The sequence below is a fragment of the Balaenoptera physalus genome (assembly GCF_965194825.1).
Source record: "Balaenoptera physalus genome assembly, chromosome: 1".
Taxonomy (NCBI): Eukaryota; Metazoa; Chordata; class Mammalia; order Artiodactyla; family Balaenopteridae; genus Balaenoptera; species Balaenoptera physalus.
This window is the reverse complement of record NC_138882.1, coordinates 188,180,652-188,198,245: the sequence shown is the minus strand read 5'-3', so window position 1 is coordinate 188,198,245 and position 17,594 is coordinate 188,180,652. Positions and strand designations below refer to the sequence as shown.

The 17,594-nt window shown below is 58.0% G+C and overlaps 1 protein-coding gene across 25 annotated transcripts in view; it reads right to left on the bottom strand.

The window, feature by feature from the left end:
- Positions 1–17,594, bottom strand: part of CASZ1 (castor zinc finger 1) — a 156,556-nt gene that overhangs the window by 40,080 nt on the left and 98,882 nt on the right. For 4 of the 25 annotated variants that reach the window (XM_082416740.1, XM_082416728.1, XM_082416741.1 and 1 more), the window contains one exon: positions 15,502–15,540. The exons of 15 other annotated variants lie outside the window; for them this stretch is intronic. In XM_082416740.1, coding sequence (XP_082272866.1) covers positions 15,502–15,517 — 16 coding nt within the window. In that variant the 5' untranslated portion in view covers positions 15,518–15,540. Of the gene's footprint in view, positions 1–15,501; positions 15,555–15,973; positions 16,518–17,594 lie in introns of those variants that run through there. 6 more of the 25 variants (XM_082416739.1, XM_082416749.1, XM_082416733.1 and 3 more) reach the window with 6 other exon arrangements.

Genomic DNA, 17,594 nt, shown 5'->3' with positions numbered 1-17,594 from the left:
GCGCTATTCTGGGATTGGAGGAAGGGCATGGGAGAGGCGGGCCCCGGGCAGGTAAGCACAGCCTCCAGGAGCCCCAGGGAAGGCGGCGGGGACGGCAGCAGGTGGCAGAGAGGTGCTATGGATGACCTGCCGCCCCACCCTCCCTACAGCCCGTCTCCACAATCCCCTTGCTGAGGCCAATGACGATGACATGAGGGGCCTAATTTAGGAGTATTTTTAAAACTGTGGCCCTGGTGGAGGGGTTTAGCAGTTGTCAGCCATCTGGAGTGAGGAATTACTGTCACCTCCCTGATCCTATAGTCCCTAAACCCAAAGCTGGCTACGGCTCAAGGGGGGAGGCAGCAGGTGGGTGGGGGACGGACGGGGCCCATTCCAGGGCGGGGCTTCCCACAGGCCAGGAAGCACCTTCCCTCACCCTCAGAGGGGGCCTGGGGCCGGGGGAGGGGGCCGGAGAGCCCGGTGTCCTCTGTGCCCACGCGGGCTCTCCCACTCGCTCACGCACGCTCACTCCCTGGGCCATGCCGGCTCGCGCAGGGGCCGTCAGGTAAATTAGATCTGAAAGCTGACAATTTCTGACCATATTTCCTTGATTATTTCAAACAAATGCACAGCAGCCGCTGTAAGGAGATTAAAGTGACATAAACGTCCCGAGTGGGAGGGGGGAGGGCAGAGGATTCAGGTCACCCCCATCCGTCCCCCGCCTGACAGACGCTATATCGCTATCCAATCCAATAAAAAATCCCCCCCTTTTGCTTTAATTAATTTTACAGCTAGCTTGCTTAATTACTTTCAATCAAAATCCTCCTGCCATCGCAAAATTAGAGATGGTTGAGCTCCATTAGCCTAAATTCTTCATTTCCATATAGAAAAGAGGCTGTCTGCATAGCCAGCCTGGGCCCCTGGCAGGACAGACGCCCATGTGCCCGCCCGCTGCCAGCCAGCCCACTCCTGGCTTCCGCTCCATGGCTATCTCTGGCCTGTGCATTTCCCCTCATTCTCCTCCGTCCTTGCTCCTTGGGTTGAAAGAGGTGAGGTCTAGAAGGGGTACACTCCCCCGCTGCCCCCAACTCTTCCCCTGATTCGTGCAGGGACTGCAGAGCTGGGCTGGACTGCCAGGGTTGGGCTGCCCCTGGCAAAAGGAGGGGCGATCCTGGGATCCTGCTACCCTGCTAAGGGGCCTCTGCTGCACCCAACCCAGGGTAGACAGTTCTCCTGGGCTCTCTGCCTCATCCCTCCTCACGAGGCAGAGCTCCCAGCAGAGCAGGACCACTTCTAGCCTTGGACTTAGGCCCAGTAGGTAAAGACCCCTGGAACCAACATCATCCAGGGTCACCTCTCTGCTGTTTCCTGGCTGAAGTCGCTCACTATCAGAGCGACTCCAGGGCCAGCTGTCTTGATGGTGCTAACAGGCAACATGGCGGCCCCCACAGACTCCCGTGTTCTCCAGGGGGCCCCACGTGGGCCCCTGCTCATCCTCCCATATCCCCGGTTCCCAGCCTGCAACAGCTGCTCTGCTCCTCCACCCCCGGCCTGGGTGGGGTGGGTGGCAGGTCTGGGCTCTGTCCACATCCTGTGCCTGCACCAGCTCCCTTCTCTCCCCTCCGCCTCCTCCTCCTCACAGCCCCCAACCTCAACTCCGGAAGCTCCACTTCAGGTTTTCCAGGCTACAGCCCTGAGTGTCACCACAGGGTCCAGCCCAACCTGGGCTCCAGCTGATTAAGGATCTGCAACAGGATGTAAGGATTACAGTAAAACCTGGCTCCGGATCTACAGGGGCAGAGGGCCAAGTCGGGCTCTGGGACCCCCCTTGCCTCCCCTTTCGGCACGCCTCCTCCCTCTGAGATGCTGAGGGCCAAGAAAGGCTGGGCCTCTGGGCCCTTCATGGGATCTTGGCTGGACGCTGGGAATTGGATGACAAGGGGTAGCATGTGGGACTCAGGCCAAGTCTGGCAGGAAGGCAGGACTGGGATGGGGTGAGGAAGGGGATTTAGGGCTGAAACCTGCCCTAGACCCTCTACGGGGACAGGAAGCCAACCTGGTCCTCCCTCTCAGGGGACCCGCATGGAGGTGGGGTGTCCTGGGTCTGACTTCTGGAAGCTCTCAGGGAGGCCCTTCCAGGGGGCAGGCTTTAGGGCTGCCCCACTGCTATGGCTGAAGGATTCTGGGGTTGGGTGAGGTAGCTGGACCTGGACCTGAACCTGGAGCCAGTCTTCCTGGACACCAGGGACCCACGGTCAGTCTGCAGGCTCCTCGCGGATCTTGCGCTAAGGGTTATTTAACCCAAGTCCTCCTCTTCCTGGGTCAGCTGAGTTTCTCAAATATATCCCAAGTACCTTATGGGCACGGACCCCGCTGGCCCTAGGGATCCAGAGAGAACGGTTTCAGGTATCAGGGAGCTCAGATTCTGATGGGGAAGACACACCAGCTCCAAAGCATTCCCCACACCACTGAGGGCACAGAGGGGAGGCCAACTGTGAGTTCCAGGAAGGCTTCCTGGTGTCCAGGCCCAGGCTATGCCTGGGAGGCCAGCAGGTGCAGAAGGAAAGGGGGGTGGCTCCGCTGGGCTCCTGCTCCTCCAGCCACTCTTCCCTCCACGCAGGGCTGCATCCTCTCTCCTGCCCTCTCCTCCGTGAGTCATCAGCAGAGTAGGCTAGGGAACCCAGGAAAGGCAGGAGCAGCCCCAGGCCTCGGGGGCACTTACAGACTTCCTGGTCACTCTCCCTCCCCCTGGGGTGGAGCTGAGCTGAATTCTGGCTCTGCCCCTGATGCACCATGCCTGGCACAGACAGCCGAGTAGGTAGAAGGGTGGTTGGCAGAGAAAGTTCCGGGTCAGCTGCCCAGAGCTCGAAGGGGCATGGCCACAGTGGGGTGGTGAGGTTCCCCCCCATCTCCGGCCTGCCAGCCAGCACCTGTGGTGCAGGAGCACCTGCCTCTCGCCCCATTCACTCCTTCAACTCAGGAAACACTCCTTCGATTTGGACCTGGCTACCCTTCCTCCTATGCATCCCTCAGGGGTCCTGGTTGAAATTTTACGTCTTCTGGGAAGCCCTGCAAAGTGCAGGGCCCCCTTCCTTTGCCCTCTCATCACACCCTGCTCCATTAGATAGCACTTCTGTAATAACTTGTTTAATGACCCCTCTATTTCGCTAAACTGCAAGATCTGCGGGACGGGACCACTGTTTTAGCACAGCGCCTGACCCAATAAATATTTACTGAACGGATACAGAAAACTAAGTGCTTCTCAAGTTCATTAGGGGTAGAGCTGGGATTGGGGGTGTGGCCTGACTTCTGTACCAAGCCCTGTGGAGCTCCAGGACCTTTCCTATCTGCGAGGGTAGGACTGGGTGGGACTGAGTCTGAAACCCCTTCTCTTGGGTCTCTGGCCCTCTTGAGCCTCAGGCTCACCTCCAAATGCCCTTCGCAGGGCTCTGCCTGGAGAACAAAAGAGGCCCCAGTTGTTCCCACATTTCTCTGGGAGAGGAACAACTGTTGCCGGCCAGGCCCTTGCTGAATAAATCCAGCAACTGTTTGCAGTACAGTGCAATTCTCTCCCGCTACTCCTGTCTCTGTCCCAAAAAAGGAGAAAAGGAAATTGAAAAAAAGATGGGGGAAAAATCCCATCCCAAGCCCCAAGATCTCCCTTCCCCCGCTATCAAGTCCGTCTGAAAATGTTAACACACAGAGGGCACGGGGACAGCCACCTGCCATTGCAGACAACTGGGACAGCCGCAGCAAAGGGTGAGGCTGTGAGATCAGGACCCAAAAAAAGGAGGTGAGGGAGTGAAGGATGGGGGGGGCATGGGGCAACAGGATAGATCAAAGAAAACGGAGAGACTTTGGAGGGCAGTGAATGCCCAGCCCAGCAGTCGCGGGAAAGGGCCCTGAGGACGAGTGGAGGGAGAGGCCAGAGACCTGCAGAGACACCCAGAACCAGAGGGCCCAGGAAGGCTCCAGGAGGCCAGGCTGAATGGGGAGGCAGGAGGTTTCTGTGGGAGCAGCAGGTACAGTGAGGGGAGGCGAGGGAGGGGAAGAGAAGTTGACTGGGTAAGAGGGAGAGAGGTCTATTAAAAACCTCTCAGTGCATAACACAAAATGTCAGGGTTTATAGCTTCATTCTTGGCGTTGCCGGGACTGAGAACCCTGCACAGAAATGTCACCGCTTGTCATGTTTAATCACCTGCTGTTTGTTAACACCTTCCCTGCAAGGAGCCTGTCTCAATCTGCCCCTGGGCCCCCAAGGGACGAGGAAACAGAAAACATCCCCATCTCCTTCTTGGTCCCGCCTCAGGGTCTCAAGGGAGGAGCTCCATTTGCCATCCATCTGAAGGTTTCCCAGGAGCCCCAGAGTGACCCTTCCTATCAGGCAGGCCAAGGAAAGGGACCCAGATGGTCCTAGCAAGGGGCTAGGACCTCTGGCCAGGGATGGTACGTTTCAAGTGGCCAGAGCCAGGGTGCTGCCAGGCTGACTACCTTTCTCCTGCCCCTTCCACCTGCCTTTCTAGGGTTGTCTGTCCATTCTGTCTAATCCACTCCTGTGCCCCCACCCCGGGTGGAAGAGAAGATAAATAAAAGAGGGCCTTCTCAGAATCCCTGCAGCCTGGAATTCACCAATCTGTCTGCTTGAACAGCAACTGCCACATAACATCTAACATTCAAAGCCACCATCCTTCCACTTACCATCCTGGATCACACCATCTGTGGTTCTGGCTTGGCTCTCTCTCGGAGCACGCTTTGCTAGGTTGTTTAGACTAGGAATTCTCAGTCCTACTGCCCCATAATTCCTCCCTCTGGGGTGGGAGGGTGGAGTAGGCCACTCAAGCAGCACGTGTCTTCCCAAGAACACCTGGCTGTTCCGCACCCCTGAAAGCACGGTATGGTTAACACCAGGCAAAGGGCTGGGTCCTCTCTCAGGTGACACCTACACAAACTCAACACAGCCCCCAGACGCAAACCCCATGCAGGGACAGCTGTCTGCAGAGCAGCAAGTTGATCCTGTACGGTTCCCGAGGTAGCCCCGTTACTTCTAGAAGCAGTGAGGGCCAGTGGTGAGCTGAGCTGCAAGGGTCTCCCGATCTTTCCTTCCAACAAAATCCATGCTTACACAGAAACATATCTGACAAACATGCATCCCAGGAGAACACCCGTTCATTTAGACTTTCTTCCTGAAGAACGCTTTGTCCAGTCCATTCCCATTTCAATAGAAACAAGTCAGAATGTTTTTCAACTCCCCTTTGATACTTCCCTGAAAACAGACGGAAGCACCCCTTTCTCAGGAGATAGGCAATAATGAATGCTTTTAGAGGAAGCTTCCTCCAAAAAGTTCAAAACGCATTTGCATCAACAATTGCCTTTTACCTCGCAGGGAAGGCCCGGGGATGCGTCCACGTGTTACAGCTGGGATACAGGTGGAGCCCAGAGATGGGGATGTGGGCCAGGCAGCACAGTCAATAACCAGGGCTGAAAGCGGCCTCCACTCCACGCTGCCACTGGAATGGTCCTTGGGGAAGCCCTACTCTGGGTCTGTCTCCCTGCACTTGGGAACAAATCCCTAAGTGTCTCTGGGCCTCCTGTTTCCCCACTGGTGAAACGGGACAACTCCCTGTGTCCTTCTCCGAGGGAACCGATGAGAAGAAATGGATACTAGGTGTGGTGTGCCTGGAGTCTCTTGGAAGGAGGGCACTGGGTAAACTCACGGGGTTTCTGCCGTCATGATTCTGCACGTTGCACCCCATCCACTACGGGGGGAGGGGGCTCAGTGTTAACAGGGTGGGGGGGAGTGGGGCCTCAGCTGCAAGACCTTTCCTATGCCCAGCAGAGGTTTTCAGGCAGTGGCCTGTCGTGCCTGGGGAGGTGTGTGTGCACACCCGCTCGGGTCCACATGCACCTGGCTGAACGCAGCCCACGGAGCCGGAGCCAGGTGGTTTTTGGTGGTGCCGGTTGTTAAGTAACCCATCCTAGACTGAGACTATTCTAGTTCAGGTGCTCAGGCTCGCCAGGACCCTGAGGGAGGGGCTGTGTCAATAAGCCCAGCCTTCTGCCTCCAGGCCTGAGGGGGTTCACGGGACATGGGTCTTTGCAGTCCTGGGCAAACCAGGGCGGGTGGTCACTACATCGCTGACTACATGGAGTGACAGCTGGAAACTGCTCCCGAAGCCCCTCCTTCTTGGGTGTCAAGAGAAGCGCTCCACCTCCTGGGTGCACTGCCCACGTGGGGAGGGAGGTCAGACTGGAGCCCCTCCCACCTTGGGGATTTGAAAAGCTGGTCCCCGTCATTGAAGGGGACCCTGAGCATACATGGAACGTGTCCTCCCAACTCAGCAGGCCAGGGCGGAGCCCCAGCGGAGCCAGGAAGCAGGGCCTGGCCTGAGGTTCAGGGGAGCCCCCTGGTCCAGAACTGTTTTGTCCAAGCCACTTGGATTTATCAGATGAGCACGGCCTCCCGGCCAGGCCCCCTGGTATAATCCTTTCATTAATTTACTATTCGATGGGAAATTACTCCTTACCCAGGAATATAAGTTTTCATCTTATTTTAAGTTAGATTCTTAAAGCAATTACCCAGGCATCTGGCGATGACTTCACCGCTGCGGCCAGGCCCTGGAGAGGAGCAGGGCAGCCCTGAAGCTGCACAGACCCCTGGTTCCCGGCCCCGCAGGGGAGTTCAAGGAGAACCGGGAGCCCCTAAACAACTGTCCTGGGTCCTGGGAGGAAAGTGGGGGGCACACCGTCATCTCTGCTATTTGCTGTTTGTGAAAACACTCCTCTCCAGCACCACCTGCCCCATGACCCTACCGGGGACAGTTGCTGAAAGCCTCAGCAGCTGGTGCCGTGGGAGCATTTTCTATTTTTAAGTGTTTGATCGGAATATTAACTCATTTAGGTCTGTTCCCAAGACGCACTTCCCAGCCAGGGGGTTTCCCCCATTCCCCAGACCTTCTTCTATCCCGGTCCAGTCAGAAATCAACTTTGAAATTAATAACTGGAAACACAGACCTCTGCAAGTTTGCAAGGGATCAACACGCCAGAGAGAGAAAGAAAGATGGTCCTCGCCGGCCACAGGGTGGCCCCGAGCCATCCTCTGAGCCACCAGGCAGGGGAGGTGGCTCAAGCACCCAAATGCCCCGCTGCTCCCACCTGACCCCGCTTTTCCTGGCCAGCCTCTCCCTCTCCCCTCCGGTCAGCCCCGCTGACCCAGTCTGCTCACTTGTCAACCTCGAGGGCGGGGACGCTCAGGAGGCTCCCAGGGAGGGGGCGCCGGGAGGGAGGCACGTGGCCCTGGGCTCAGAGGGGCCGGGCCAGAGGCTGACTTTCCTTTCAGCTTCCACTTCTGAGAGGGAGGGAGAGAGGGCAGCCTCTCCACGGAGCCACAGGAGAACCTGCCAGCCAGCCCTCCCCGGGAGCAACACCAAGGGCTCCAGGCCCAGCCCCGATGGGAGAGTCACCCTGCTCAGCCTGAGCTAAGCGTCGCTCCCTGTGCTGCTGGGGACAAACCTAACACCGGTGGCCCCCGTACCCGTCCTCGGAAGGCCCCCGACCCAGCACTGGGGCCACTTGGCCTCTTCGCCCTCCATGCCCTTGGCCCCCCTGCCATGCTCTTCCCTCTCAAGGTCACAGGGCTGTCCACACCAGGAATATTTACTCACCAGACTGGCCCTGTTAGCAGCACTCACCACAAATATGCTTTCTGATAAAGTTGGCAGAAAAAAGTTCTAGAGCTGGAAACAGTGTCAGAAAACATCCCCCACCCGCACAGTGTGAGGCTGCGAACAGGTCACACAACCAGGCGGCCAGAGTCCTGGGGGAGGCTTTTGTCGCTCTGGCTCTCACTTTTCTCCTTCCTGTTTTACTTCCCAACATACAGCCTGTTGCCAGGGGACCAAGGGCTGGGGATGGCTCTAAGCTCGTACTGGGTCTTGGCCCCCAAAGGGCGCAGAGGCAGGGGCGTGGGGAGCGGCCCTCTGTTTCCTCCTGCCAGGAGCTCTCTCAGTGGCCTCTGGAGGACGAGGCCGGGTGGCCTCTTACCTCTGCTTCTCTCTGGGCCGTCTCACCTCGCTGAGCCCCCTTCCCACCCGCCCGCCCTTCCTCTGTGCACATGGGCTTTAATGTTTTTATTACCTGTTTGACTCACTGCCTTATTGCTTCTCCCCTTAATGGGGCCGTAACCGTGGAAACAAGGAATAAACGGCCACCAGAAAATGAGATGATTAAACAGGTCACCCTGGCAAAACAAACTCAGCCAAGGAACCTCTGGGGGTGGGGAGGGTAGGCTCCTCCTCCCCTCACCCTTGGCCAGAAGGCTTGGACAAGACCCCGGACCAACATCCCCGTCCCTGGAACTGGGGCAGATGCAGTGGGGCGCCCCCTGCCGGGCAGTGGGACACCTGGTCAATCCCTCCCCAGGCTCCCCTATCTCCCAGGCAGCCCTCCTGGCTGGCCTTGGGCCTTGAGCTCTTTGGCTGAGGGGTGGCAAGGAGGAAGGCACGGGCCTAGAGGGAGGTGAAGGGCAATGCCAAGGAGAAGATGCACTCCCTGGTGACACAAAGTTCTAGAATTCGCTCCCTGCTGGTCTTCCTGGATGCCTCCTCCTGTTTTCTCACTGGGCTGGAGTCCCCCACCTGATGCATCTCCTACTCTCACACAGTATATTCCCCGCCGCCTCCAGGGGCCCCTTAGTTCATGGAGAAAGCCCTATACTAAAAGGCCAACGTACGTCAAGGTTCAACTCGGGAAGCTTTCCTCTGGGAATCCCTGGTCTTTGGAGCCACACAATGTGTCTGTGTGGCTCCAAAGCCACATCCTGGACCAACCTGCTCCCACAAAGCCTCAGGTCAGAAGGCTACAAGAGAGGGCCCTCTTGACTTCAGGAAGGACTCCTTGGCCCCTTGGCACTGGCCAAGACTGTGGGTCCAGAAGAGCCTCCAGGAGGCAGCCCGTGGGAAGCTCTAAGAACAGACCCCACAGCCCGATCAGGAGCAGCCCAAACACCAGGCCAGGGGGCAGAGGTCCAAAGCCCTGGCAACGTGGGGTGGGCCTTAGTACGGGCCACCCCTTCCTTCTGGCCTCACTCCCTGCACTGCGTCTACCCAGCTGGGGGGGTCCTGGGACTGTAAGCAGGACCTAGAAAGGGTGAGCAAGGCACAGCGAGGTCCGCTGTGGGGGAGACGGCGACGGGCCAGGGAGGAGATAGAGGGAAGTCCCGGACCACCCACTGGCTACTGCCCCCGCCCCCTCCAGGGCAGCAGACTGTGTGTGCAAGTGTGACCCCACGGCAAGACCCCGCGCCCCCAAACCCAGTCATGGTTAGCAGCTAATGGGGCCCCCCCATCAACCACGCACGCCTACCTTCATCCTTATGCCCACTTTCCCCCTTCGTGTCATCCCTCATCCCAGCCCCACTCCTTCCTGTAAGCCAGGCGTAGAAAGCTCTCGAGGAGCGAAGGCCCAGGTCCCAAGGGAATCACCAAATGTTTCCTGCCTGCCTCCTGCTGCCCCCACTAAGAAGCTGGCGAGGCAGTTGGCGAAGAGGCACATCAGTCAATCAATTCCATCAGCACTAACAGTGGGAAGGCGCGAGACCAGCCCTGTACCGCGCACTGGGAGGAGATGTGAACGCAGAGCTAACTCTAATAATGGTCACCATTACAAAAAGCAGTAGCAGAAGAAAGCAGGGTTCCTGGCCTTGGTCTCTTGGGGCAGCGTACAGAAGCCCGAGTGCCGCCCTGACACACCAACGTCATGGGTATAACCAGATGCTCAGAGCAGCAGGTCCCCAGCCAACCTCTGATCTCTTGTCTCTTTCCAGGGCCAACTGGGTGTGAGGTGGCAAAGGGGGAGGGGCAAGAAGGTAGGCAGGAGGGTCTGGCTTTAGGGAGCTGGGCGGCCTGGGCCAGAAGAGGCAGAAAACTGTGGTTGCACAATGGGAAGCAGCCGGGCGGTGGGTGGGCTGTGGGGTGGAGGAGGGAGAGGAGGACAAGGCAAGAGAGAGGAGAGGCCGGTGGAAGTCTAGAAGGTGTGGGTGATAACAGGAAACATCATTTGTCTATCTCTATCTGTCCCAATACCTCCCATCCTCTGTCAAGTTCAAAGGCCACTCCTTCACAAAGCTCCCTGGGCTCTCGGCCCCAGCACTCCCACCTGGTGTGACAGATAAACGCACCTGTCTCCCTCCACCAGGCAGACCCCAGAAACCTGGGAAGGACCAGGCGGCCTTCATTTCTGCAGCTCCCCAGTGCTTACTGAATTGCAGACCTCACTACTTGCATGGGATTTCCTCCCCTTCAGGGCACGGTATGTCCTGATGCGTCTGGGGTATGAGGATGCTATGCTGTGGTCAGGCAGCCAGAGGGGTGAACGCTGGACCACCAAGCTGTCACGTTTTCCAGTCAATCCCAGAGAAGCAGTCTCCTCTCCTCTGCTCGCTGGGACCACCAGCCCTCCTCCTCCTCCTCTTCCCTGGCTCCTTGCTCTTCCTGCTGTACTCTGGCCCAGCTACCCCGGAACAGCTGCTGCTTGCCGTGGGGACCCACAGGCTGTAATTACTGCAGAGCAACTTCCTTCCCCCCTGAAGATGAGGAGGAGGAGAAGGAAAAGGAGGAGCAAGAGGAGACGTGGTAGCAGCCAGGGTGGTCGAGGTTTAAAAACCAGCTCAGGGAAGGTGGTGTAAAGGACAAGCCTTGGGGCCTGGGGTGGGGGAGTGAGGGTGGGGAGCAGGGGTAAAGAAATGGCCTGACTCTTCTGAGAACGGTGGGCCAGGCAGAGGAGGCTGACGGAGGGGGCAGGCGCATCACTAACCTGGCGGGGTCCAGGAAGAGGAGGAGCCTGGGCCCAGAGCCTCCTGGGTCCCACCCAATCCTCTGCGCAGGGACTTGAGCCAGGGGCAGCAGCTTTAATGAGGAGATGCTGCTGCCGTGACTCAGCCCTCCAAAGGTGCCTCCATTTATTTTATTTTTCCATCATAAAAACCCAAGCTGCAACTCAGCCAGATTCCCTGGCTCTGGGGGATGGGGGAACACCAGCAGTGACGGCGAAGCCCTCAGAGAGGTCTGACTAACTGGACCCAGTGCCCTTCTTAGACAGGAGAGTTAATGGGTTCCCCTGGTTGGTCCCCAAGGGAAAAAGGGCCCGGGGTGGGGTCCCTCTAGGGATCTTTCAGACCTGCCCTCACTGCCTCTGCCTCCTGTTGGAGAATGGCTACTCCAGGCCTTATATCTAGAGTTTTGCTCTGATTATCTTATAACCAGTGCCAGGGCTGGTTCAAGGGGCCACTTCGCAATCCAGAGCTGCCTGTCTCGAATGCTTTCTTCCAAAGAGAAGGTCCAAATGTGTGCTTCTCACCTTGTCCACTCAACCCGTCCCCCAAGATGCCCCACTGAACGCTCTCAGTAAAATCAGGTTGGGAGCTGGAGAACCAGAGACCTTAAAGGTCATCTGATGCTCACGCCCCTCCAAACATCACAGCCAGCCTCTGTCTGAATGGTACCAGGAAACTCGCGAGTTTGGAGACAGCCCATTCTGTCCTTGGCTCTGACTGCTCCTTCCTGCCAAGATGGCACCGAAGCACCTACCCCCTGCAGCAGACTGGCAAAACCGGTGCCCAACCTGACCGTAGGGACTGGCCCCAGCTTAGACTGGTTGAGTGGGTGTACCTGGCCAAGTAAAGGCTCGAGGAAGAAAAATTGAGGACAACCTGCTCTGGCCCAAACTCAGCATGGACTCTCTTCCTCCAGAAACAGCACAAGAACCTTCCCAGGCCCCAGTGTGACCAGAGCCAACAAGGTTCCTAGAAGCCTCCACTCCTGGCAAGGCCCTGGCCTAGAACCGGTGGCCCACAGCAGTCCTGAGAGTCTGGAGGTGGGCTGACACTCAGAGCAGCAACTTTGGGTTGGGGAAGGCAAATTCTTTGCTCTCTGGGGTCAGCTACTGCCTGGAAGAAGCCTGTGGCCTTTCCTCTCCACTCCTCGAGACTGTGTGTCCGCGAAGCACGTGGCCAGCATGTGGACATCCCACTCCAAGAACCAGGCTACTAAGCCAACATGTCTCAGCTCCCTTGACCCCATCATTCCTGGCCTCGTCCACAGCCGAGGCTGGGGGCCAGGATACAATGTGGGGTGGGGGTGGGGGGGTGGTCTGTATGCAATGCAAGGGGGTCCAGGCCTGGAGTCCCAGCAGAGCTTATCCCAGGGAAAAAGAAGCAGGCCGGGCGCAGTGAGCAGCACTGATCCCTCCCCCTGACTCACCCCGACAACACAGCTACAGCCACAGTGCCAAGTGGGCAGTGGTGCCCCTCACGGCTCCCCCTGTGGTCCCTGGTCAGCCCTTTGAACTTGCTCTCTTGCCTGTTTGGCCCTTTACCTGGCAGAGCCTACCTTGCATCCTCTGATGGACAGCTCTAACCCTGGACAGCCCCTCCCCCTCGCCTCAAGACCTCCCTAGGGAGAGCGGGGGCAATTACAACCAGATCCTTAAGAATCAAGGGCAAGTTCCTTCTCAAAGCTCTACTGCTGTTTCAGAGCCATTTTTCGCCCTGGCCTCCAGTTTTTTTCAGGGCCTAGGAATCAGCCTAGCGGGGCCTAATCCTGGGGAGCTCCCCAACTGCAGCATGGATTTACCTGTGTCTGAAAGCTTCCTCCCTCCTCCCCTCCCCCTCCTGACTCCCTCCCCCAGGGAAATCACTCTAAAAGGGCCTAATGGAACTATGTCCTCCTCTCTTCCTCTCTCTCCTCCCTCCCTCCCTTTCTTTCTCTTTCCTTTTTTTTTTTATTAGCATTTGTGGAATTTATTCCCAAACTCTCCTAATCTTCCGTACACAACCATTTGATTTGCATAACCCAACCCCCTCTCATAAAAACTGGCTGCTAGTTTAATTAAAAAATGTAAATTTGCTGTCATCTCGGGGCCTGGTGAATTAGGACGACATCGGCATTTTTTATTGCTAAAGACGTCCAGATTGATCCAGCCCTTGGCTGAACTATGGTGGAAGAAAAGGGGTCCACATGACCCCTGAGGGTCTTGAGGTCCTGCTGTCCCCTCCTGAGAAGCCCTGGTTCTCCCACCACTGAACTACTTATGGCTGCAGTGCTTCAGAACCTAGACCTGGAGTGATGTTAACCCACAATCCAACGCTTACTGGGTCCCTGGTGCCAGCAACCCTTTGGGGCCTGTGTCTCCAGCCTTGTACTGTGCTAGAGAGGCCCTCGGCAGAAGCTGCCTGTGGTCCCCCAAAAGAAGAGAGCCCCTCATCACATCAGCAATGAGTCCAGGCCAGAAATGAGGCCCCTGGCCCTGGCTGTGTGCAGAAGTACATCCCAGAGGTTGAGGAAAGATGAGCATGCAGTGAGCCCAGAGACAGGCTCAGAGGGGGATCTCAGAGCTCCCACCTGCTTCCCTTTTTTTGTGAAGAGGGGAAAAAGTGCTTTTCTTCTGAAGTTCTGAGATTAAGGGAAACTTTCAAGTTCGAAGAAAAGGCTGAGACGGTATCACCAGATGACTTCTCCAGGAAACAGTCAGACCTTTGACACCCTGGACCTCCCCTCACTGAGCGGCCAGAGTCCAGGCCTGGGTCCTGCTGGGAGGGCCCTGCTCCAGCTACGGGAGGGACCAGCTGACCACAGGGGCCCTTCTAACTTCTAGGAAAAGTTTCCAGAGCCTGTCCCTAGAGGGCTGGGAGAAGTAAGTGCTGGGAAAGATGCTACAAGAGGTTCTGTCACCTGCAGGCCCAGGAGGCCCTGTCTCCAGTCAGGGACACCCTACGGAAGGGCTTTGGAGTCGTGCCCCGACAGCAGGTGGGTATAGGGCAGGAGGATGGACTCCAGCTCCACTTGGCATCTGGGTTAGAAGGAGGAAGCTGAGGGCCCGACTTCCAGCCGAGTAATGCCTAGGTCCCCTGTGCCTGCCCACAAGCAGAGGCTCACCTGCCCCAGGTAGGGGGTGGTGCGTTACCACCACTGGCCCATCTATAAGGTCTGCTTCTTAGCTGGGATGGGGGGGGGCCCATTTCTGAAGAAAGGGGGTGGGGCCTGAGAGGGAGGCGATGAGACACCTGATTAGAGGTGGGGGGGGCTGCTTCTCTGTGGGAGTGAAGGGCAGGGAGGGGCAGGGTGGCAGCAGTGGCCTTAGACTCCTTAACCACTTTGCCCAGCAGGGGTTGTTGCACCCTTCCTGGGCACAGAGGTCCCCAGGACCTCCACATCGAATTCTCCAAGATCACACCTGGCTGGACATAGTCTTAATATTCCTTCCCCAACAAACACACTTCCCTCCTTCCCAAAGCCACTGCCATGTCCTGTCACCCATCCTGGGCCCCCTAGTGCTGCCTCCTGCCCTCTCTGCCCACTCCCTTTTGACTTCAGGAGGTCAAATGTCAGCCCATGGATCCCAAGGGGCAATGCCATGAACTTGGGCAGTTATAAACAACCACTCTAACAGCCACCCATACCACCTTCTAAAATGAAACAGAAGGGTTCAGAGATCAATCTCAATGAATTATGAACCTGTTTATCACTGACTTCTTTTAAAGACATTTAGCAAGAAGACAGCATAGGATGAGGGTCCTGGTCAAAATACCATTTCAGTACAGAGGGCTAAGGGAAAGCCTGAAGAACGTAAAGTAAACCTCACTCTGGACTCAGATTGGAATCTCAGATGGGAAGAGAAGAGAAATGTTGAATACAATTAGATTAAAACCAATAAAACACCAAAATCTCAGGATAAACTCTGCTCCAGGCCAGCACTATGCTACGTGGGACCCTAACCTAGGCGCCATGCTAGGCCCCCCAAAACCCATACGTCCAAATTCAGTAGTTTGTCTGGTCTACCCTCTCCCAGGGTAGGGGCTAAGGGGGATGGGAGAGAGTCCTGGGCCCCTCACTTTGAACTGATAACAGCCGCCTCATCCCACGGATTCTCAGGTGAAAAATACTCATTAGCCATAATAAGCAGCTTGATCATCCGACACAGCCTTGTTCCACATAAATTAAATTCCTTTACCTTGAGAGAGTCGCCCCGAAACCAGACTAACCGCCTTTCCCAACAGGACGCTGCTTTCAAAAACTAAACCATCCCCCACTAAAAAAATAAAAACACACACCCCACAGCCAGACACACAGAGATCTTTGCTGGGGAAGAAAAAAAAAAAAAAAAAACAGAAAAAACACGCAGCCGTTCAAAAAACACGGAGAACAAAAAACAAAAACCCCACGAAAACCCCCTAAATCCTCTCTCTGGGTGCCCCCCAGCTCCCTCTCCCCTAGGTTCTTTCACAATGACAAGCATCAAATTAGTCACAGTCACTAAGCAAGTAACAAATAATAACAATAATATCATCGGAAGCCTCACAATCCAGAAACCAAGGCAAGAAGCGCAGCCCGCACCAGACCCTCTCCAGACCAGCCCACTCCCCCACCCCGCCCCGCTCAGCTGCTACCTCATTGGGCTAAAAATAATAACTTCCGTAAAAGAACCGAAAGAAAAGTGAAAGAGCCACCCCTGGTTCCCACCGGCCGGTACCTGTACCAAGATCCATTCTCCTCTCTTTGGTCCCAAACTCTTCGAGGAACGCCAAAAAAAGAAGAGGAAAGAAAAAAAATCTGTTTAGTCTCTCGCAGTGCCCCCCGCTACCCACCCCAGCTCTCCCCCTCCGCTCTCCGCACCCTCCCCCCATCGAGGGGCGGTCAAGTCCCCGGGCCTGGGGGAGAAATGAGAAGGGAGACCCGGAGGGAGAGCGAAAGTTTCTCCCTCCCGCCCCTCTCTCTCTGGCGCTCCGGCACTGCACACTCAAAGCAGCTCTTCTCTGCTCTCGAGTTTATTAAACTAAAAGAGAAACTATTTATAGACGCGCGCCGGGTCGGGGGGCCCGGCCGGCCCCCGAGGCCGAGGGGCGCCCCCGCCCGCGCCCGGCCCTGCTCCCGCCGCCCCCGCCCCCGGGTCGGAACCCCGCGGCGGCGCCCCCTGCCCTCCCCCGCCCCACTCCCGTACTCACCATAGTCGGAGAGTCGAAAGCCTAATTCACTTAAATAATCAACTTTCATAATACTTAATTAATGCCTAATTGCGACTGATTACTCCCCGAATAACAAGTTGTTTTAAAGCCCTGATGTCATTGCTCCTGACGGTAACACTCAGGGTAACAGTTTGGCAGGAGGGAGCGGGCGGGCGGGCGGGAGCGGCCGGGGGCGCTGCCAGGCGCCGAGGTGATTGGCAGGGCGGCCGCGGCACCGCCTCCTCCCGGCCCGGCCCGCACCGCCCCGGCAGGTGAAAGAGCAGAACTCGGCCCGCCCGCGCGCGCGCCCGCCCGCGGGAGGCTGGAGTGAATGGGCTCGCGCTCGCCCGCCCCGCGCCCGCTCCTTCACGCGCGCCTCCGTCTGTTCACTCCCGCGCGCGCGCTCCTCACACGCGCGCCCTCGCCCCGCGCCCGCTCCCTCACGCTCGTGCGCGCGGCCTCAGCGCACCGGCCCGGGCGGCCCGCCTTATTGGCTCAGCGACTGCCCAAACCTTAGACTTAGGAGGAGGGAGGCGGGGACTCGGCGCCCGGGGACGGGAGGGAGGGGGAGGCGGGAGGGGGGCGCGGCGGTCCTAGAGGACCCGGCGGCCCGCGCTCGCGCCCCCGCGCCAACTCTGGCCGGACACCGGCGGGCGGGCGCGCGCTCGCACGCTCTCCTCGGCGCTCCGGCCCCGCGAGCGCGACTCGATGGCGGCCGCGCGCGGACTCACTCCCCGGCGCCGGCCGGCCGAGGGCTCGCGCCGCGCGCAGCCGAGCAAACTTTTCCGCGCCGGCGGGCGCAGGTGTGAGCGCCGCGGGGTCGCGCCCACCGAGCCGCGCGCCCTGGTGCGCCCCCCGGGCTCTGGGTGCTGGGGTACCAGGCGTTTTGTTTCCTCCCCATCCCTGAATCTCTTCCTGTTGCTGTTGTTGGTGGTGTTTTTTAGCTCTGAGGAGGAAAGACTCTGGGGCCTTGAGCCTGGGCGTCCCGGGGAACACTCGCATCGGCCTCGCGCTGTTCCGCACCGTGCCCGCCGCAGGCTTCACGAGTGCGGGGACCCCCAGGGCTCCGCCACTTTGGTTTGGCTTCGCCTTTAAATGCGCCCTGGCTCCCCCCCCCACCCCGATTGCGGGTGGACCCCGGCTCCGCGCCACATCACTGCTCTCCAGGCCGTCCTCCTCCCGCTGCCCCGCAGTTCCGCCCCCAGGCCCGCAGTGGGGACGGCACCTCCTTCATCCCTCACCCTGCCTTGGCCGCCTGTCCTCCGAGGGCCCCCACCACGGATCCGCGCTGTCACTTGGGCTGCCAACCGGCCCTCTTGCCTCTGCCACCTCCCATGCGGGGCCCTGGCAGACAGGGCACAGACAACCCTCAACCAAGGAGCTAGCGTCCTGCCACCTGCCCCTCTGACATCGCCGCATTTCCTGTCTGCCAGTTCATCGCTGGACCAGGGCAACTTCTCTCCTTGCCCTCCTTTCCCCTCAGAGAAAGCACTTTGGTGTATCTTTCGGTCCCCAGATGTCCCTGCTGCAGCCAGATATGTTGAGATTCCTTAAATTTTAGTCATCTAAGTTACCCACTGGGTGGGGGGCAAGGAAGGAGGCAGGTAGGCGAGCAGGAAGG